This window comes from Chiloscyllium plagiosum, unplaced genomic scaffold (genome assembly GCF_037043375.1).
Source record: "Chiloscyllium plagiosum isolate Xiang-an unplaced genomic scaffold, Cpla_swu_hap1 HiC_scaffold_27, whole genome shotgun sequence".
Lineage (NCBI taxonomy): Eukaryota > Metazoa > Chordata > Chondrichthyes > Orectolobiformes > Hemiscylliidae > Chiloscyllium > Chiloscyllium plagiosum.
The window spans coordinates 7068310-7090350 of NW_028270165.1; the positions used below are offsets into that span (position 1 = coordinate 7068310).

At 47.7% G+C, this 22041-nt stretch overlaps 3 protein-coding genes across 8 annotated transcripts in view; 2 read left to right on the top strand and 1 right to left on the bottom strand.

Moving 5' to 3' along the window:
- LOC148142981 (uncharacterized) overlaps positions 1–10132 on the top strand; it is a 73192-nt gene extending 63060 nt beyond the window's left edge. The window contains exon 6 of the mRNA XM_087975768.1: positions 7937–10132. Coding sequence (XP_087831894.1) covers positions 7937–9547 — 1611 coding nt within the window. The 3' untranslated portion in view covers positions 9548–10132. The remainder of the gene's footprint in view (positions 1–7936) is intronic.
- LOC148142977 (uncharacterized) overlaps positions 1–22041 on the top strand; it is a 425985-nt gene that overhangs the window by 245997 nt on the left and 157947 nt on the right. The window lies entirely within an intron of this gene.
- Positions 1–22041, bottom strand: part of LOC148142982 (uncharacterized) — a 146389-nt gene that overhangs the window by 16474 nt on the left and 107874 nt on the right. For 3 of the 5 annotated variants that reach the window (XM_087973958.1, XM_087973957.1, XM_087973956.1), the window contains exon 3: positions 2681–3019. The gene's annotated coding sequence lies outside the window, so the exon portion shown is untranslated. Of the gene's footprint in view, positions 1–2680; positions 3020–22041 lie in introns of those variants that run through there. The other 2 variants (XR_015751080.1, XR_015751079.1) reach the window with 2 other exon arrangements.

Here is a 22041-nt window from a genome sequence, read left to right on the forward strand (position 1 = left end):
GTGGGAATGGGCGAGCATAAGATCACCCAATATGCTGATGACATCCTTTTGTTCTTGGCCAATCTGGAGGAGTCAGTTTCTCGATTGATTCAAACAATTAATTTATTTGGCTGTTTTCCGGGCTGCAGGATCAACTTTACAAAATCGGAAGCCGTGCCGGTGGGGGGATTAGTGAAGGTGCCTGATCTGAAGGATGAAATGCAGTTCCTGTTTAGATGGTTGTCAAAAGGATTTTTGTATTTGGGAATTTTTATTACCCCTACCTTCCACCACCTGTATAAGGCTAACTATGTACAATTACTGGAGAGGATAAAGCAGGATTTGCAGCGGTGGGACGGATTACCGTTATCATGGTTAGGCCGAATAGCTCTGAATAAAATGAATGTTCTTCCTCGCCTGTTGTACCCCTTGAGAATGCTCCCGATGTTGCTACCCAGATGAGTATTACTGAGGCTCAGTGGTTGGCTAGGTTCTTTTATTTGGTGTCGCAGGCGCCCCCTAATTAAATTTACCAAAATGCAGCTCTCGCAGGGTGAGGGAGTGGGGTGAACCTTCCAGACTTGAAGAGACATTAAATATGCACTTTGTTACCATATCTGGGTGGCTGGGCATGGGGGTGATTCGAGGTCAATTTGGCTTGATGTTGAAGCCTCGCCGTTGCGATGTCCTCTAATTATTTATGGATAGGATGAAATCCATGACCGAGCAGTGTAAGAGTCCAATCATTTTAAATACAGTGAAAGCCTGGAGGATAATGAGGCAAGATGAGGGCAGTTGGCTTAAGACCTCACTGTTTACCCCATTGATGGAAGCCCAAGGATTTAAACCTGGGGCAATGGACTCCAGCTTTAAGTCATGGGAGAATAAGGGAATCTCCTGTCTGGGAGACTTATTCAAGGGGGAGGTCTTGATGTCATTTCGCCAGCTAAGACAGAAATATGGATTGTACCTATTCCGGTACTTTCAGATAAGGGATTATATACAGAAAAAGACAATGGTCCCAGCTCAGCTTTCCAGGTCAGACGTGGAGAAAGAGTACTCCAGTGTGCTGGTGTTCTTTCAGTCAGTACTTTGTATTATTTACAAAAGGGACGTGCCTTAGGGGACATGGAGGGAATCTGTAGGACGTGGAATCAGGAGCTCAGAGAAGATACTTCATTGGAAGTATGGAAGAAAATATGGGAAAATGTAAGGAAAATTTCAATACGTAACACAGCAAAGGCAATGAAATTGAAGATTTTACACAGGGCTCATATGTTGCCACAGAGGCTAGCTAAGTTCAAGAGAGGAGTATCACCAGGGTGTCCCAAATGTAAAATTAGTAGAGGCTCTCTCTCTCACACTGCTATTGGTCATTTTTTAAGATCCAGACTTACTGGAGTGCTATAGTAAGGGAGTCGAAGGACATCCTCGGGATTGAAGTTAAAGTGGATCTGGCATTTCTTCTTCTGGGGTTGGCAAATTTGCCCTCTCCTGGGAAACATGGGAAGAGACTGTGTAACATTCTTACCCACTATGCAAGGAAGAACATTTTAATGAAATAGACATTGGGGAATAAAACCCAGGTCTTATGGGGTGGCGTCGGCTAGTGATGGAGCACCTCCCCCAAGACTACCACATGAATAGGGTGCGCCACAGAACAGAGCGGTTTTACAAGACATGGCAACCCTTTCTAAATTATATGGATGCAGACTTATCAGCAATATTGATTAGGGCCGTGGTATGCCACGGGAATCAGTTTGGGCACCAGTGGGGCCCTGGGAAGGGAGGCTGGGGGAAAAGATTATGGGTACAATAACTGGAGCTCCCAGGGATGGGAGCCTCAGTGGAGGTGTAGTGAGTGAAATAGAAGAAAATAATGTGATGTAATTTAATTTGAATTCAGTTTAATTCAATTTTAAAAAAAATTGATTGTAGTTTAGTTTAAGCTAAGTAGGTACGGTTGTTCTGGTAGAATAGTCGTTAGTTCATTATTAATAATATCTTGATATGACATTGTTGTACTGCCTCTATCTTTCTGTATTTTGGTATTGTTCTTTTTTGTCTATAGATGTTTTGTAAAAGATTTGAAAAAGTTTGTAATAAAATATTTTTAAAAAAATTTCCTTGCCTTCCCCCATAACTACTTTTAACATTTAAAAGTCAGATAAACTCAGCTTTGAATATATTCAATGACCCCCTAACTGCAGGAAGACATTCCCACTTCTGAACTCAATTCCTCTTGCTTATACACCACTTGCCTTGCTCATTGCCTGCTGCACCTATCTGACAACTGGCATTGACTGGGATAGAAAGCCTGAGTAGAACGTAGCTGAGGCACCTTTGTACACCCACACATCATTCCTGATGAATGGTTTTTGCCCAAAACACTGACTGTCCTGCACCACGGTTGCTGCCTGATCTGTTGTACTTTTCCAGCGCCACATTTTTCGACTCTGATCTCTAGCATCTGCAGTTCTCACTTGTTCCACATCCCAATATAAACAATGCATTTAACAATGCATCTCCTTTCTGTTTTATTTCACAGGAAAAACTATACCTTCACACTGTGTTACTGCATTTGCCATATGTTTGACAATTAAGACACAATTAACCAACTTTGCTGCAAGTCAAGAACTGAACTCCAGTATGAAAAAATAAAATGGAAAAGGGGAGTGAGAAAAGAGTGTGTTGTACTCACAGATGTTGGACAGAGGAAAGTTGCAGTCTGAGGTGAAGCTCAGTCTTCATTCAGACAGAGAGGAACAGCAACTACAGCTTCACAAGCTCATGGTCCAACGTCCGCATTCAGAGAATAGGGGCGCTCTCAATGGCAGGAAGACCACACTCCTTCCGGTCTTCTAGCGCTTTCTATTGGTCCATCAAAAGAATGTCGCGCGCTGTTTCCGCTGTCAGATAGGAGCATGCGCAGTATTTTGCTGACACCGGCGTACATGCGCAGTGCTTGCTGACACTGAGAAGCATGCGTAGTATGTCCTGTGGAGATGTTGGTATCGCCGACAGATTTTCATTCCAAATGCTAATAGGAGAGAAAAAAAAAGACTCCGCGGCGTAGGGGCGGGGTTTGGTTCGCGAGTTGGAAAGGAGTTTGTGTCCAAGAGGCGGGGCTTGGTATCGATGGGGCGGGTTTACATGCAGCGTTCCAAAGTGCGGGGTGAACGAACTGCGTTCGGAAGGGGCGGGGTTAACGAGCTGCGTCCGGAAGGGGCGGGGTTAACAAGCTGCGTCCGGAAGGGGCGGGGTTTACGAGCTGCGTCCGGAAGGGGCGGGGGTTTACCATCTGCGTTCGGAAGGGGCGGGGTTTATGTGCCGCTTTGGCGGGGGAAGGGGCGGGGCCAGGACAAGGGGGCGTGGCCACCCCGAAGCCGGAACTATGCCAGCGGCCTGTTTCCTCCGCTGGAGCTTCGGCTGCAGTAAGTAAGGTAAAGCTTTATCAATATTTCCTTTTAAAAAGTTTGTATTTAATAACCAGTATTGGTTACTCAATATCATCATAAAGTCCCAAAATGCAATTCTTTTCAATCCATAGCAGATAAGCACTAAGAGTTAATTTTCTACGGGATTCAACAGCCTCAGCACTAAAATGGTCTCACAAGGGAACGGCTGTGAATGTTATCACTTCGTGTCCTGTTCACACAGATTCACTGATGCTGAGGCAAACGTTCTTAATTGCCTCACAGCATCCTGTTATCACTTGGTGAGCCCAGGTGTCCCTATCTTTAAGTTCTCTCCTCTTTCTGAGCCTTCCTGCCGGTTTATTTTCTAGTGCAGTAAATGTATTCAATAATTCAGCATTACATTTTAGTCTGAATGTTTAAAGACAAGTTGTAAGGCTATAGACTTTCTCACCCAGATGCCCATACCCTCATTTCTCCCTTTGATTGCACCGAGATCACTGAAAGAGAAGGCTCGTCCAAACGAATGCCCTTCAAGATGGTCCAGCCATCAACATCCTGTAAGCGGCACCACCATCTTCGCAGCTCATCTGGTCATATTTATCATCGCCATCGACACGTGTGGGTGAGCCATCAGATTGCAAAAGGAGCATCTTCTGGGGCAAATCTATATCACTAAGGGACCTCATAAGCATAGCAATTAAATACCTAACAATACCACTACTGACAAACAAACATAGCTAAATTGATAAACCAATTGTACCATGAGCCCGATCTGCAGTTTCCCCAACTGGTCCCTTCAGTCATTCTGTCAAGGAATGCCTGGATCTCTGCTTGTATCTTAGTAATATTGCCAGTGAGATCGGGAATGCCCATAGTGCATTTATCTTGGACAATGGGGAAGACCTTACCCTCCTCGGCAAGTGTATAGTCGAAGGCATACCGATTCTGCACAGAGTAAAAGACACAGGTCTGATAATCCCAGTTTACTCTGTTTCAGAGCCTCTTTAGTCTTATTTCCTCGAATGGTCAGGCGGCAAAAGAGGGAATTGCGGTTCTGTTGACTTGTCACCCCTGCCGATCCTTCCAACGTCAGGGTACTCTGGATTCCCCAGCCTATCGGGTGTCCTGTATTGTCACCCAGTCCCTTGGGATCCTTCCAGTTGGAGCAAGGTTGGCTGACACCGACCGCTGCATCCACCTGAGATGGAGGTTCCATCGACTTGTCCACTGGCCAGGACAAGGTACTGTTGTGGGAACAAGGGCTCCGATAGTGACCTTATGAGGGACATCTTTGCCATCCAGACCAAGGAAATTGGTAGCTTTACCTTAGCTGAAGAAATAATAGTCTGGTTTGGTGTATATTAGGGAGAGTTTGTCAAAATAGGTTACTAAAATGTTACAGCGGGGGTCTGGTCAGGTCTACAGGAGTAAAGGGTTGACGTTTTGCAAGAGGAGTTGCTTGAGTGCTGTAAAAAATGGGCCAAGTGACTCGAGCACTAGCACTGTATGGGAGACAATGGTCCTCAGAATGCTGTTCCCATTGGGCTCTCCCTTAGCTCTATTGTACATGGTCTTGGTGACAGTATCAGATTCTGAAAAGAGAAAAGGCCTATAAATGTGCAAGGGAAGGGTTCCATTCCAGGTCCATGTGCCGCATAAGGCCTGCTGTACCCCAGCCAGTGTTACACCAGCTGTTTGTATACACAGACCGGAGGTATTGGAAAGTGATATTTCTCTTCACAGGGTCGGCAGTAGGAAGTCTGATGAATAGAATGGAATCGGGGACTGGGGACGGGTCAAGTAAGTCATCTCCCGATATACAGGAGTAACATACTACTGCCTCTGGGGTGAAGAGCATTCTGTGGGCCTGTATGAATAAGTTGTTTGTGGATTGAGGAGTTTCCCCTATCAGGCTTCCGTTTTCTCGAGTTGGCCCGACCTGCAAAAAGGGATGGTGTTCCTGGGCGTCCTTAAAATATTTACCGTAATAACGGGGTTGATCATTTTTAACCGCACGAGGCTTGCGTCTGCAGGTAAAATCAAAAAAACATGGTAACTCCCGCTGATTTCTACTGTCCAGATGGACCATCTGGTCTTTCTGATGTAAGAGTCCATTGCAATAATCAATCTTCATCACGTTCCACATGTCAAAGGCGTCTGGTCCGCACTGGATGACATCTCCTCAGCATGGGTGGTGGATAATCTCTGATCATTCCTGGTCGCATCCATACTTAGTGGCTTTCCCCATCAGGATGTTGTACGTGATCAGAAAGGTGTGGAGATAGGCGATCCCCCACATGTCCCTCCTCTTAGTTCAAGTATCTGTAATAATATTAACATTAGAACAACAGCAAGATTCAAAAACCCAACTGGACAGGGTCCACTCCTTTTGTTGGGATTCCAGGATTCTCTCCTCCTCTTCCCCCCTTTTGATTGGTGCGGTCAATCAATTTACAGTGGTGCAGGTGGACCCAAGCTGAGCACCCAGCGACTGTGACCGCTGTATGGGTGGGAAGTAAAACCTGGAAGGGGCCATCCCAACGAGAATGGAGACCTTTGCCAGCCCAGTTCTTGACGAGCGCCAACGAACCAGGCTCTACCCATGACATGGCTGAAAGGGAAGTAACATCGCTGTAGGCCGCATGCTCCTGGGAGTGAAAGGCACGCATCACGTTAGTTAGAGCAAGAACATAACCAATCATTGCTTCGGTCATGTGGTGGAAGTGGACTGAGAAGGGTGCCGAATCGTTCCAAGGGGTACGGAGGGGGTGACCAGAGAGACTCTCAGCTGGAGACAGTCGTGTCTTGCCCGCAGACATGGATCGCATCTGGAATAAGGCCACAGGTATTAGCATAACCAGGAGAGGCCATACTCTGCCACTAATTTGGCAAGTTTAGTCTTGAGTCTGGCTAAAACATTCAACAAGGTCGGCCGCCTGAGGATGATAAGCACCATGCAGTTGCCGACAAATACAAAGCTGGGAACAGAGTTCTCCGTTAATATTACCTACAAAGTTGGTCCATTGACCGAACTAATGCACGCAGGTATACTGAAGCAGGGAATTATTTCCTTAAACAAAATCTTCACCACAGTCTCAGCAGTAGCATTAGGAGGAGGTTAGGCTTCAATGCACTTCGAAAAGACATCAACAATAAGCAAAACACATTTATAGCAACTCAACTCATTTCTCCAACTCAATGAAGTCCAGTTGAAGTGTCTCCAAGGGACCCTCCAGCAAGGGAGTTCTCGTAGAGATACTTGAACTAAGATGTGGGGGATCGCCTACCCACTGACCTGTTTGATCACGTACAACATCCTGATCGGGAAAGCTACTGACTGAGTATCGATGCGATCTGGAACGATCTAAGATTATCCTGATGTCATCTGGTGCACCAGATCAGACGCTTTCAACGTGGAGTCGCTTGAACGATGGCGTGAGCTGCCAGAGGAAGTGGTGGGTGCTGGTACGATGACAAGTTAAAAGGCTCCTGGACTGGCATCTGAATATGAAGGGTTCAGATGGGTCAAGGCCAAGTGATGGCAAATGCAACTGGAGTCATAGAGGTGTACAGCACAGAAACAGACCCTTCGGTCCAACTCGTCCTTGCTGACAAGATAGCCAACCCAATTTAGTCCCAGCTGCCAGCATCCGGCCCAGATAGAGGCCAAGTGATGGCAAACGTGACTAGATTAATTTAGGATATCTGGGCAGGTTGGGCCAAAGGGTCTGTTTCCGTGCTGTGTGACTCTAATTGTCTTCAGTGAAAGCAGAAGTGTGGTTGTGAAGGCTGGACTTTCAGAGCATGTTCTGCCCTGACTGGGAGCAGAAGAGTTTGACTGAAGTGTGTCGGTGCTAATGCCTTGATGTCTCATTTTGCTCTCACCTTCTCGGGGTCATTAACCATTTTGTGTCTGGTCCTTCCTTAAGAAGCTGCATTGCAGGTTTACCCTGAATTGACACTTTTTTTTTGCTTCACAAAATTAGACCTGCTCACTCTCAGCAGGATCCCAGCGTTGTGAAAGATATTAACTTTCAGGTGGAGGTATCCAAAATTCAGAGAGATGTCAGTCTTGACGTTTTTGCTTTTCTGCCCCTGTAAGCTCCTGAATCAGCACCTTAAGGGGAATTAGTTAGAGCTGAGTGAGAACAGAGGGGGAGAGAGAGTGGGATGGTGCTTTCAATTTTGTGGAACAACAAAAGATATTCCACAGAAAATAGAATTGCTTGTTCTGAATTTCTACCCTGCACTGATAGTGATGACTTTTGTAATCTCTTTTTACAGAGTATTTGAAAATCTGAAGACTGAAGTTTCAAAATCAACAGATGAAGCATTGACTCTCCTGCTCCTCGGATGCTGCCTGACCTGCTGTGCTTTTCCAGCGCCACATTTTTTGACTGACTCTCCAGCGTCTTCAGTCTTCACTTTGATGTCAATGTCTGACAGTCACTCAATCCATCGGGACCGCAACGATTTTTGACTGTGATTTCTGTGAGAGGGATCAACGCTTTTTGGTTCCTGTTTGAGGACGTTTTCAGTATCAGTGGGACTGGACGAGAGCCCCCACTGTTGCAGCGCACTGTGCGTGGAGCTGGACACAGTTATACAGCCTGGAAAGGGGATTTCACGGCACGGAGGGGCTCCTCACGTGTTTGTGTGCAGCTGAAGCTGTGGCCATGGAGAAACCCGAGGAATCCCGGCCCGTGGAGAAACCGTGGAAGTGTGGCGACTGTGGGAAAGGCTTCCGTGTCCCGTCTGCCCTGGAGACTCATCGGCGCAGTCACACTGGGGAGAGGCCATTCCCCTGCACCGACTGCGGGAAAGCCTTCAGACATTCCTCTTACCTGTTGGCCCACCAGCGGGTCCACACGGGGGAGAGGCCCTTCAGCTGCCCAGAGTGCGGGAAGGCCTTCAGCACATCCTCCCACCTGCTGAGCCACCAGCGTGTACACACGGGGGATAGGCCCTTCAGCTGCCCAGAGTGCGGGAAGGCCTTTACCCAGGCCTCCACCCTGCTGAGGCACAAGCGGGTCCATACGGGGGAAAGGCCTTTCAGCTGTCCCGAGTGTGGGAAGGCCTTCAGCAATTCCTCCACCCTGCTGACCCACCAGCATGTCCACACGGGGGAGAGGCCCTTCAGTTGCCCTGAATGCGGGAAGACCTTTACCCAGGTCTCCAACCTGCTGAGGCACCAGCGTGTCCATACGGGGGAAAGGCCCTTCAGTTGCCCTGAATGCGGGAAGGCCTTCAGCGATTCCTCCACCCTGCGGAGTCACCGGCATGTCCACACGGGGGAGATGCCGTTCACCTGCTCTCAGTGTGGGAAGGGCTTCACCTGCTCCTCCAATCTGCGGATCCACCAGCGTATCCACACGGGGGAGAGGCCCTTCAGCTGCCCCAAGTGCGGGAAGGCTTTCAGCAATTCCTGCGCCCTGTTGAGGCACCAGCATGTCCACACCGGGGAGGGGCCGTTCACCTGCTCTCGGTGTGGGAAGGGCTTCACCTGCTCCTCCACCCTGCAGAGCCACCAGCGGATCCACACAGGGGAGAGACCCTTCAGCTGCTCTCAGTGCAGGAAGGCCTTTACCCACGTCTCCTCCCTTATGACCCACCAGCGTATCCACACGGGGGAGAGGCCATTCACCTGCTCTCAATGCGGGAAGGGCTTCACCTGCTCCTTCAACCTTCAGACCCACCAGCATGTCCACACCGGGGAGAGGCCCTTTAGCTGCCCAGAGTGCGGGAAGGCCTTTACCCAGGTCTCCACCCTGCTGAGGCACCAGCGGGTCCACACGGGGGAGAGGCCCTTCAGCTGCCCCGAGTGCGGGAAGGCCTTCAGGAATTCCTCCACCCTGCTGGCCCACCAGCGGGTCCACACGGGGGAGAGGCCCTTCAGCTGCCCTGAGTGCAGGAAGGGCTTCAGGTATTCCTCCCACCTGCTGACCCACCGGAGGGTCCACACGGGGGAGAGGCCCTTCAGCTGCCCAGAGTGCGGGAAGGCCTTTACCCAGGTCTCCACCCTACTGAGGCACCAGCGGATCCACACCGGAGAGAGGCCGTTCACTTGCTCTCAGTGCGGGAAGGGCTTCACCTACTCCTCCAACCTGCGGAAACACCAGCGAGTTCACGTGCCATCACAGGGGGATTGAAGAAGTGAGCCATTATCGATTGGACTATCAACCCGGATTCCGGGTTTGAATCCCCCCACGACAGATGGCAGAATTGGCATTCGGTCAGAAATGTGGAGTTCGGAATCTAACGATGAGAGTGTTTCAGGGAGGGGGTGGTGCGGGAGAAAGCCCCCATCTGATTCACACTCTCCCTCGTTAGGGAAGGGAACCGCCATTGTGGGAAAGGATTCACTCAGTCGTTCCAGCTGCATCCTTTACCCGGTCTGGCCTACACGTGACTCCAGACCCACAGCAGTCTGGTTGACACTACACTGCCCCTTCCTGGCAAATGAGCGGGAGAAACTTACTTGGAGACAAGGTATGGGTTGAAATTGCTGATGAGGCAATACTTCCTCCGGGTTACGGCTGTACCAAGGATTCGATTACAAAGGGACAACTTGGTGCTGGCCAATAGTCAAGACAGTGAGGGGGGATGGGACAGGGGAGGTGTGGTGTGTGCACTTTGACCTTGAGGTGCTCAAAAAGCAACTGCTTTTTCTCTGCCTTTTTGCTGGGGGGGATCTGAAGCTGTAACAAAGTTGGGTTGCAATAAAGGTTACCTGAACTTAACACTGGGCTCAGACTCTCATTGAAAGCTTTGAGCTCCAAGAGGTTTTTGTTTTAAAGCTGTTCATTTCTTTCAGCCTCCTGCACTAAGTTTAGAACATAGAACAAAGAACATAGAACAATACAGTGCACAACAGGCCCTTCAGCCCTCGATGTTACGCAACCTGTGAACTATTCTCAGCTCGTTCCCTGACACTATCCCAAAATCAACCATGCGCTTATCTAAGGATTGTTTAAATCTCCCTAATGTGGCTGAGTTGACTACCTTAGCAGGTAGGGCATTCCACGCCCTTGCCACTCTCTGCATAAAGAACTTGCCTCTGACATCTGTCTTAAATCTATCACCCTTCAATTTGTAGTTATGCCCCCTCGTACAAGCTGATGTCACTATCCTAGGAAAGAGTCTTTCACTGTCTACCCTATCTAATCCTCTGATCACCTTATATGTCTCTATCAAATCACCTCTTAGCCTCCTTCTTTGCAATGAGAACGGACCCAAGTCTCTCAGCCTTTCCTCATAAGACCCTCCCTCCAGACCAGGCAACAACCTGGTAAATCTCTTCTGCACCGTTTCCAATGCTTCCCACATCCTTCCTGAAATATGGGGGCCAGAACTATACACAATATTCCAAGTGTTTTGTATAGTTGCAGCGTGATATTGCGGTTCCCCGGAACTCAATCCCTCTACGAACGAAACCTAACACACTGTATGCCTTCTTCACAGCACTATCCACCTGAGTGGCAACTTTCAGGGATCTATGCACATGGACTCCAAGATCACTGGCTTCCTGTTATTCTTCCCAAAGTGAATCACCTCACATTTAGCTGCATTGAACTCCATTTGCCACCTCTCAGCCCAATTCTGCTAATCCATCCACCTCTGCCTGCACCTAAGTAATTTTAAAAATGACAAACCGCAGTAGTCCCAAAACGGATCCTTGTGGCACACCACTAGTAACCGGACTCCAGGCTGAATATTTTCCATAAACCACCACTCGCTGCCTTCTTTCAGAATGCCAGTTTCTAATCCAAACTGCTAAATCACCCTCAATCCCATGCCTCTGCATTTTCTCCAACATCCTACCATGTGGAACCTTTACGGAGGTCCATGTACACCACGTCAACTGCCCTATCCTCATCTACATGCTTGGTCACCTTCTCAAAAAACTCAATAAGGTTTGTGAGCCACGATCTGCCCTTGATGAAACCATGTTGACTATCTGAAATCAAATTGTTGCTTGCTAGATGATTATAAATCCGATCTCTAATATTCCTTTCCAAAAGCTTTCCTTCAACAGAAGTAAGGCTCACTGGTCTATAATTACCTGGGTCATCTCTGCTGCCCTTCTTGAACAAGGGCACAACATTTGCAATCCTCCACTCTGGTACTAAGCCTGTAGACAATAACAACTCAAATATCAAAGCCAAAGGCTCTGCTATCTCCTCCCTCGCTTCCCAGAGAAACCTCGGATAAATCCCATCTGGCCGAGGGCACTTGTCTACTTTCACTCCTAGAATTGATAACACCTGAGTGCAACTAACCTGGATCCTTTCGAGTCTAATATCTCGTACCTCATTCTTCTCCTCTACAATATTCTCTTTTTCCTGAGTGAAGACCGATGAGAGATATTCATTAACACCTCTCCAATCTCCACAGGGCCCACATTCAACTTCCCACTTCTGTCTTTGATTAGCCCTATTCCTACCCTAATCATCCTTTTATTCCTCACATACCTATAGAAAGCTTTAGGGTTCTCCTTTATTCTATTTGTTAAGGACTGCTCATGTCCTCTCATTGCTCTTAACTCTCTCTTGAAATCCTTCCTAGCTAATCTGTGACTCTCCATCGCCTCATCTGAACCATCTTGCCTCATCAACACATAAGCCTCCTTCTTCTTTGTAACAAGAGATGCAATTTCTGTTGTAAACCACGGTCCCCTTACCTTATCACTTCCTCCCTGCCGGACAGGACATACCTATCAAGGACACACTATATCTGTTCCTTAAACCAGCTCCACATTTCAATTGTTCCCATTCCCTGCATTTTGCTACCCTATTCTATGCATCCTAAGTCTTGCCTAATTGCATTATAATTGCCCTTGCCCCATCGATAACTCTTGACCTGTGGCATGTTCCTATCCCTTTACATCGCTAAATGAAACCTAACTGAATTATGGTCACTCTCTCCAAAGTGTTCACCTTCCACTAAATCAAACACCTGGCCTGGTTCATTTGCCAAGCACCAGATCCAGAGTGACCTCCCCTCTTGTCGGCCTTCGACATATTGTGTCAGAAAGCCCTCCTGCGCACACTGGACAAAAACTGATCCATACGAAGTACTAGAGTGAAAGCATTTGCAGTCAATGTTGGGGAAGTTAAAGTCCCCCATAATGACCACCCTGTTTCTTTCACTCCTACCCAGAATAATTTTGCTAATCCCCTCTTCCACCTCCCTGGATCTCTGCGGAGGCCTATAAAAAAACTCCAAGCAGTGTGACCTCTCCTCTCCTGTTTCTAACCTCAGCCCACATTACCTGAGTAGATGAGTCCTCATCAAAAGTTCTGTCAGCCACCGTTATATTATCCTTGACTAACAAGGCCACGCCTCTCCCTCTTTTACCGCCTTGGCTGTTCTTAATGAAAGATCAAAACCCTGGAACCTGCAACATCCATTCCTCACCCTGCTCTCTCCATGTCTCCGAAATGGCCACAACATCCAAGTCCCAGGTACCTATCCGTGCTGCAAGCTCACCTACCTTATTGCAGATACTCTGGCGTTGAAGGAGACACACTTCAAATCACTTCACTGCCTACCAGCACATTCCTGTGACCCTGAAATCCAGTCCCTGTCCTTCCTACTCATCCTCCTGTGCATTGCAGCTACACCCCCCGGTTCCCATCCCCCTGCTGAGCTAGTTTAAACCCACCCGAATAGCACCAGCAAATTTCCCACCCAGGATATTAGTACCCCTCTGGTTCAAGTGAAGACTGTCCTGTTTGTACAAGTCCCACCTTCCCCAGAATGAGCCCCAATTATCCAAAAACCTGAAACCCTCCCTCCTGCACCATCCTTGCAGCCAGGTGTTCAGCTGATATCTCTCCCTATTCCTTGCCTTGCGTGGCATGGGTAACAAACCAGAGATAACCACTCTGTTTGTTCTAGCCCTCAGCTTCCACCTGAGCTCCCTGAAATCCTGCCTTACATCCCTATCCCTCTTTCTGTGGGAGATTAGAAATGTTTTTGCAGATGGGTGAGGGGGTGTAGTAGGGGGAAGGGAAGGGGAATTCTTGTAGCATGTAGCATACGTAAGGCTACGACTTTAATGAATATAGAGGGTCTTTTAAAGAAAATAGTTTTAAGCTAGGAAATAACTTTAAAGTGTTGTAGTTGACCACAAAAAGAAGCAGCAGGGGTATTTCACAATAAAGCTGAAGTATACGGATTCCATAATAAAGTGATTCCGCAATTTGTAAACTGAATAAGAAAGCGAACAGGCTCTGTTTTGGCGCGCATTTCTGCTTGATTGCAGAAGCGTCCAGTACTTAGAAGACTGTAATAAATTGTTCTTGTTTCCAAGGCTTTGTCTCAGGCTGATTGATTTGTGAGTGAGTTCTGTTTCTCACAATTGGGGGCCTCGTTCCGGGGTCCAAGACTCAGACCGCTCGACACTCTTGGGATGACCGGGGAGGTGCACCTCGCCGATTTCGGTGATCTCCGACTCCCTTGCTTGTCGTTCGCGGTTTGGGCGAGTACGATCCGGACTGGGAGACCCTGGAAACAAGGCGGGCAGACGCGGCGGGTTAGGTCGGGCAGCTCTTGTGCACAGGACCCGGGTAGGGAAAGGTCTTAAAGGATATATCCGGGTGACCGGGGGCAGCGGTATTTGCTGCAAGAATTGCTGCGGGACGGGGCACACCGAAATGACCAGGTAACTCTGTGCACAGACCAAGGTCAGAAGAGGGACCTTTTATGTCTTGCCTTGGTGGTCAGGACATATAAAAGTATGGGGAATTGGTGATATATAAAATTAAGCATATGTCAATGGAAAACAGCCCGTGTCAGAAGGGCTAGTAGTTGAAGGGCTACTGAGGATGCCCTTCATAACTAACTTATGACCAGACGTCCAGATGAATATTCAAAAGCTAGAGGAGTCGTTGCGGAAAGCTCAAAGTGTCTGTGAGACACGGTGTCTGTGTGTGTGTGTGTGTGTGTGTGTGAGAGAAAGAGCTGTCCAGCAACTAGAAAGTTTAACCCGGTGTGATTTGGTTTGAATGCACATTTGTTTGTTGGTGATTGAATGTTTCTGCTTTGTTCCCTGGAGCTTGAGATCCGGGACTGTTTTGAATCTGATTTCTACTATGGAAATTTTAACATGATTTCTCTTAACATTAAGGATTTTACAGATAATGAAATAAAATGTTAACTCCTGTTCTTTTTACAGGTCATGACTGCCTTACTATCAGTTTCTAACTAATCTCTTTTATCCTTACATAAAAGTGATTTATGGAGAACAGTTGAAGTCTCAAAAAGCATATAGTTGGTCAGATTAATTGGACGAGTAAGGTGTCTAGTCAGGACCCTGAAGGGGGTGTGGAAGAAGGTGACACCGGACCTCGTTAAGATTAATTAAATTAGCAACAATGGGAGGCACGGGGAGTTGCCTGGGTAACGATCGATCTGTAAATAACGTTAAAGGGGAATATATTTCACCCGACAGTCCTTTGGGGAGAATGTTGGGAAATTGGGAACACAACTCCCGGACGCGGGGGAAAGATAAGGCTACAATGGTAAACTATTGTTGTTTTGTCTGGACTAGAGAAAGTATTAAGGCGCCTGGTATTTTTTGGCCCAAATATGGGTCCGATGAGGATTGGCTGTGTCAAGATCTTAATATATATGTCACTCGGAAAGAAGCGTACAGTCAAAAAGAGTCTGATTATGCGGTTTGTTGGATAGGGAGCGCGGGAGTAAAATTATGTCCCATGAATAGGGAGAAATCAGGGAAAGAACAGAAAAAGAATGAACAAGGGAAGCCACAATGGGATCCCTTAACGTGTTTGCCGCCCCCATATACTACTCCCCGGAACGAGCCTACAGCTCCCGAAGTAGAACCGTGTCCAGACACAGAAATGGGAACGGACTCTGAACTAAAAGATGCAGAACCTGGGGGGGGGGGGGGGGGGCAGAGTCACTCGAGCCACCACACGTAAAGGAGGGGCAGAGATATTGGAAAATGTAAAATTATGTCCCTTACGAGAGGTTCCGATTGGGGAAGGTAAAATAGGATATGTAAACGCTCCCTTAACTAGCAGTGAAGTTAGGGTCTTTACAAAGGAAATGAAAAGTTTAATAGAGGATCCAGTTGGACTAGCCGAACAATTAGAGCAATTCCTAGGGCCTAATTTATATACCTGGGGAGAACTGATGGCAATTTTAGGAACGTTATTTTCAGGGGAAGAACGAGGTATGATTAGGAGAGCAGCTTTATAGGAATGGGAAAACAGGCACCCAGTTGGGGAAGAAGGGGCCCCAGCAGAACAGAAATTCCCAAATGTTGACCCACATTGGGAAAATAATGACAGAGAACACAGGGAGTCAATGCGGGATCTATGAGAAATGGGAATATTAGGAATTAAAGAGGTGGCACCAAGATCATAAAACTTTGTTAAGGCCTTTGAAGTACGACAAGAGAAGGATGGAACCCCTTCTGCATTTCTTAAAAGGCTCAAGGAGGCCACAAGGAAGTGTTTGGGAATGGATCCCGATAATCAGATAGCACAGGGACACTTAAAGGTCCAGTTTGTAACGAAATCATGGCCGGACATACAAAAGAAATTACAGAAATTAGATGGATGGAGTGAAAGACAGATGGAAGAGGTGTTACGAGAGGCACAGAAAGTGTATGTGAAAAGGGAAGACGAGAAGCAGAAACAGAAAGCCAAAATGATGGTGGAGGCAGTAGAAGAAATAACAAAAAGGAGACTGGGGTCAAGGGATAACAGGAAGGGTAGGGGAGGACACGAAAGACAAGGGTCAGATACCTGGGAAAGGAGGCAACAAACCAGAGATAACCACTCTGTTTGTTCTAGCCCTCAGCTTCCACCCTAGCTCCCTGAAAGCCTGCCTTACATCCCTCTCCCTCTTTGTTTTGTGGTTAGCACTGCTGCCTCACAGCGCCAGAGCACCCGGTTCAATTCCCTCCCCCCCGCCGTGCTGCGTCTGCGTGGGTTTCCTCCCACAGTCCAAAGACGTGCGGGTTAGGGTGAATTGGCCAAGCTAAATTGCTCCGTAGTGTTTGGTGACGGGGAATGGGGCTGGGTGTTTTGCTCTTTGGCGGGTCGGTGTGGACTTGTTGGCCCGAAGGGCCTGTTTCCACACTGGAGGGAATCTGATCTAAAGTTCTGGAATTTATATATTGAGGAACTGAAACCTGCAACCCATTCTAAAAGCAAAGCAGCGGTCCAGGTTTGTTCCAAATATTGCATCGGTTGCATGACACTGTGATGTTTTGGTATTAATTCTGTGTCTTATGATCCTGCAGCACAGCAACCGGCAGAAGAAGCAGCGCTGCAGAAGCCAGTGCTTCCAAATACACCTGGGTGGGCGGGGTTTACGATCTGCGTTCTGAAGGGGCGGGGCTTACGCGTCGCCTTGGCGGAGGAGGGGGCGGGACCAGGGCCAGGGGGCGTGGCCATCCAGAAGCCGGAAGTGTGCCCGCGGCCTGTTTCCTCCGCTGGAGCTTCGGCTGCAGCAAGTAAGGTAAAGCTTTATCAATATTTCCTTTTACAGAGTTTGTATTTACTAACCAGTAATGGCTACTCAATATCATCATAAAGTCCCAAAATGCAATTCATTTCAATCCATAGCAGATCAGCACTAAGAGTTAATTTTCTACGGGATTCAACAGCCTCAGCACTAAAATAGTCTCACAAGGGAACGGCTGTGAATGTTATCACTTGGTGTCCTGTCCACACAGATTCACCGATGCTGAGGCAAACGTTCTTAATTGCCACACAGCATCCTGTTATCGCTTGGTGAGCCCAGGTGTCCCTATCTTTAAGTTCTCTCCTCTTTCTGAGCCTTCCTGCCTGTTTATTTTCTAGTGCAGTAAATGTATTCAATAATTCAGCATTACATTTTAGTCTGAATGTTTAAAGACAAGTTGTAAGGCTATAGACTTTCTCACCCAGATGCCCATACCCTCATTTCTCCCTTTGATTGCACCGAGATCACTGAAAGAGAAGGCTCGTCCAAACAAATGCCCTTCAAGATGGTCCAGCCATCAACATCCTGTAAGCGGCACCACCATCTTCGCAGCTCATCTGGTCATATTTATCATCGCCATCGACACGTGTGGGTGAGCCATCGGATCGCAAAAGGAACATCTTCTGGGGCAAATCTATATCACTAAGGGACCTCATAAGCCTAGCAATTAAATACCCAACAATACCAATACCGACAAACAAACATAGCTAAATTGATAAGCCAATTGTACCATGAACCCAATCTGCAGTTTCCCCAACTGGTCCCTTCAGTCATTCTGTCAAGGAATGCCTGGATCTCTTCTTGTATCTGAGGAATATTGCCAGTGAGATCGGGAATGCCCATAGTGCATTTATCTTGGACAATGGTGCAGACCTCACCCTCCCCGGCGAATATATAGTCTAAGGCATATCGATTCTGCACAGAGTAAAGACACAGGTCTGATAATCCCAGTTTACTCTGTTCCAGAGCCTCTTTAGTCTTATTTCCGCGAATGGTCAGGCCGCAAAAGAGGGAATTGCGGTTCTTTTAACTTGTCACTCCTGCCGATCCTTCCAACCTCAGGGTACTCTGGATTCCCCAGCCTATTGGGTGTCCTGTATTGTCACCCAGTCCCTTGGGATCCTTCCAGTTGGAGCGAGGTTGGCTGACACCGACCGCTGCATCCTCCTCAGATGGAGGTTCTATCGACTTGTCCACCGGCCAGGACAAGCTACTGTTGTGGGAACAAGGGCTCCGATGGTGACCTTATGAGGGACATCTTTGCCATCCAGGACAAGGAAATTGGTAGCTTTACCTTTACCTTAAGAAATAATAGTCTGGTTTGGTGTATATTAGGGAGAGTTTGTCCAAGTAGGTTACTGAAATGTTACAGCAGGGGGTCTGGTCAGATCTACAGGAGTAAAGGGTCGACGTTTTAGATTAGATTAGATTAGATTACTTACAGTGTGGAAACAGTGATGAATAGATTGGAATTGGAGACTGGGGACAGGCAAGTAAGTCATCTCCCGATAGAGAGGAGTAACATACTACTGCCTCTGGGGTGAATAGCGTTCTGTGGGCCTGTATAAATACGTTGTTTGTGGATTGAGGAGTTTCCCCTATCAGTCCACACCGCCCTGCCGAAGCGCAACCCACCCATACCCCTACACATCTACCCCTTACCGAACACTACGGGCAATTTACCATCGCCAATTCACCTGACCTGCACTTCTTTGGACCGTGGGAGGAAACCAGAGCACCCGGAGGAAACCCACGCAGACACGGGGAGAATGTGCAAACTCCACACAGTCAGTCGCCTGAGGTGGGAATTGAACCCGGGTCTCTGGCGCTGTGAGGCAGCAGTGCTACATTGTGCCACCGTGCCGCCCACGGTGGCACAGAGGAGTCGCTTGAGCGTTGTAAAAATGGGCCAAGGGATTCGAGCACTCGCACTGTATAGGAGACAATGGTCTTCAGAATGCTGTTCACATTGGGCTCTCCCTCAGCTCTATTGTACATGGTCTTGGTGACAGTATCAGATTCTGAAAAGAGAAAAGGCCTATAAATGCACAAGGGAAGGGTTCCGTTCCAGGTCCATGTGCCGCATAAGGCCTGCTGTACCCCAGCCAGTGTTAGGCCAGCTGTTTGTATACACAGACCCGAGGTATTGGAAAGTGATATTTCTCTTCACGGGGTAGACAGTAGGAAGTCTGATGAATAGATTGGAATCGGGGACTGGGGACGGGTCAAGTAAGTCATCTCCCGATAGAGAGGAGTAACATACTACTGCCTCTGGGGTGAAGAGCGTTCTGTAGGCCTGTATAAATAAGTTGTTTGTGGATTGAGGAGTTTCCCCTATCAGGATTCCCTTTTCTCGAGTCGGCCCGTCCTACAAAAAGGGATAATGTTCCTGGCCATATTTACCATAATAACAGGGTTGATCATTTTTATCTTCACTCGGCTTGCGACTGCAGGTAAAATAAAAAAAACATGGTAACGACATGATAACTCTCACTGATTTCTACTGTCCAGATGGACCATCTGGTCTTTCTGATGTAAGAGTCCATTGCAATAATCAATCTTCATCATGTTCCACACGTCAAGGGCGTCTGGTCCGGTGCACTGGTCGATATCTCCTCAGCATGGGTGGTGGATAATCTCTGATCATTCCTGGTCGCATCCATAGTCAGTGGCTTTCCCCATCAGGATGTTGTACGTGATCAGAAAGGTGAGGAGATAAGCGATCCCCAAATGTCCCTCCTCTTAGTTCAAGTATCTGTAATAAGATTAACATTAGAACAACAGCAAAATTCAAAACCCAACTGGACAGTGTCCACTCCTTTTGTTGAGATCCAGGATTCTCTCCTCCTCTTCCCCCCTTTTGATTGGTGCGGTCAATCAATTTACAACGGTGCAGTTGGACCCAAGCTGAGCGCTCAGAGACTGGGACCGCCGTAGGGGTGGGAAGTAAAACATGGAAGGGGCCATCAACGAGGTTGGAGACCTTTGCCAGTCCAGTTCTTGACGAGCACCAACGAACCAGGTTCTACCCGTGACGAGGCTGAAAGGGAGGGAACATCGCTGTAGGCCGCACGCTCCTGGGAGTGAAAGGCACGCATAACATTAGTTAGAGCAAGAACATAACCAATCATTGCTTCGGTCATGTGGTGGACGTGGACTGAGAAGGGTGCCGAATCGATCCAAGGGTACGGAGGCGGTGACCAGAGAGACTGTCAGCTGGAGACAGTCATGTCTTGCCCGCAGATATGGATCGCATCTGGAATAAGGCCACAGGGATTAGCATAACCAGGAGAGGCCAGACTCTGCCATTAATTTGGCAAGTTTAGTCTTGAGTCTGGTTAAAACATTCAACAAGGCCGGCCGCCTGAGGATAAGCTCCATGCAGTTGCTGACAAATACAAAGCTGGGAACAGAGTTCTCCGTTAATATTACCTACAAAGTTGGTCCATTGACCGAGCTAATGCACGCAGGTATACTGAAGCAGGGAATTATTTCCTTAAACAAAATCTTCACCACAGTCTCAGCAGTAGCATGAAGAGGAGGGAAGGTTTCAATCCACTTACAAAAGACATCAACAATAAGCAAAACACATTTATAGCAACTCAACTCATTTCTCCAACTCAATGAAGTCCAGTTGAAGTGTCTCCAAGGGACCTCCAGCAAGGGAGTTCTCGTAGAGATACTTGAACTAAGAGGTGGGGGATCGCCTACCCATGGACCTGTTTGATCACGTACAACATCCTGATCGGGAAAGCCACTGACTGAGTATCGATGCAATCTGGAATGATCTGAGATTATCCTGGTGTCATTTGGTGCACCAGATCAGACGCTTTCAACATGGAGTCGCTTGAGCGATGGCGTGAGCTGCCAGAGGAAGTGGTGGGTGCTGATACGATGACAAGTTAAAAGGCCCCTGGATGGGCATATGAATATGAAGGGTTCAGATGGGTCAGGGCCAAGTGATGGCAAATGCGACTGGAGTCATAGAGATGTACAGCACAGAAACAGACCCTTCGGTCCAATCCGTCCTTGCTGACAAGATAGCCAACCCAATTTAGTCCCAGCTGCCAGCACCCGGCCCATATAGGGGCCAAGTGATGGCAAACGTAACTAGATTAATTTGGGATATCTGGGTAGGTTGGGCCAAAGGGTCAGTTTCCGTGCTGTGTGAGTCTAATTGTCTTCAGTCGAAGCAGAAGTGTGGTTATGAAGGCTGGACTTTCAGAGCATGTTTTGCCCTGACTGGGAGCAGAAGGGTTTGACTGAAGTGTGTTGGTGTTAATGCCTTGATGTCTCATTTTGCTCCCACCTTCCCAGGGTCGTTAACCATTTTGTGTCTGGTCCTTCCTCAAGAAGCTGCGTTGCAGGTTCACCCTGAATTGACACTTTTTTTTTGCTTCCCAAAATTAGACCTGCTCACTCTCAGCAGGATCCCAGTGTTGTGAAAGATATTAACTTTCAGGTGGAGGTATCCAAAATTCAGAGAGATGTCAGTCTTGACGTTTTTGCTTTTCTGCCCCTGTAAGATCCTGAATCAGCACCTTCAGGAGAATTAGATAGAGCAGAGTGAGAACAGAGGGGGAAGAGGGTGTGGGAGTGCTTTCAATTTTGTGGAATAACAAAAGAAAAGAATATTCCACAAAATAGAATTGCTTGTTCTGAATTTCTACCCTGCACTGATAGTGATGACTTTTGTAATCTGTTTTTAACAGTGTATTTGAAGATCTGAAGACTGAAGCTTCAAAATCAACAGATGAAGGGCTGATGCCCGAAACATTGACTCTCCTGCTCCTCAGATGCTGCCTGACCTGTTGTGCTTTTCCAGCGGCACACTTTTCGACACTGACTCTCCAGCGTCTGCAGTCCTCACTTTGACGTCAATGTCTGACAGTCACTCAATCCATCGGGACCGCAATGATTTTCAACTATGATTCTGTGAGAAGGAGCAAAGCGTTTTGTTTCCTGTTTGAGTACGTTTTCAGCATCAGTGGGACTGAATGAGAGACCCAACTGTTGCAGCGCACTGAGTGTTGAGCCTGAAACAGTTATACGGCCTGGGAAGAGGAATTCACGGTGGGGAGGGGCTCCACACGCATGTGTGTGTAACTGAAGCTTCGGCCATGGAGAAACACGAGGAATC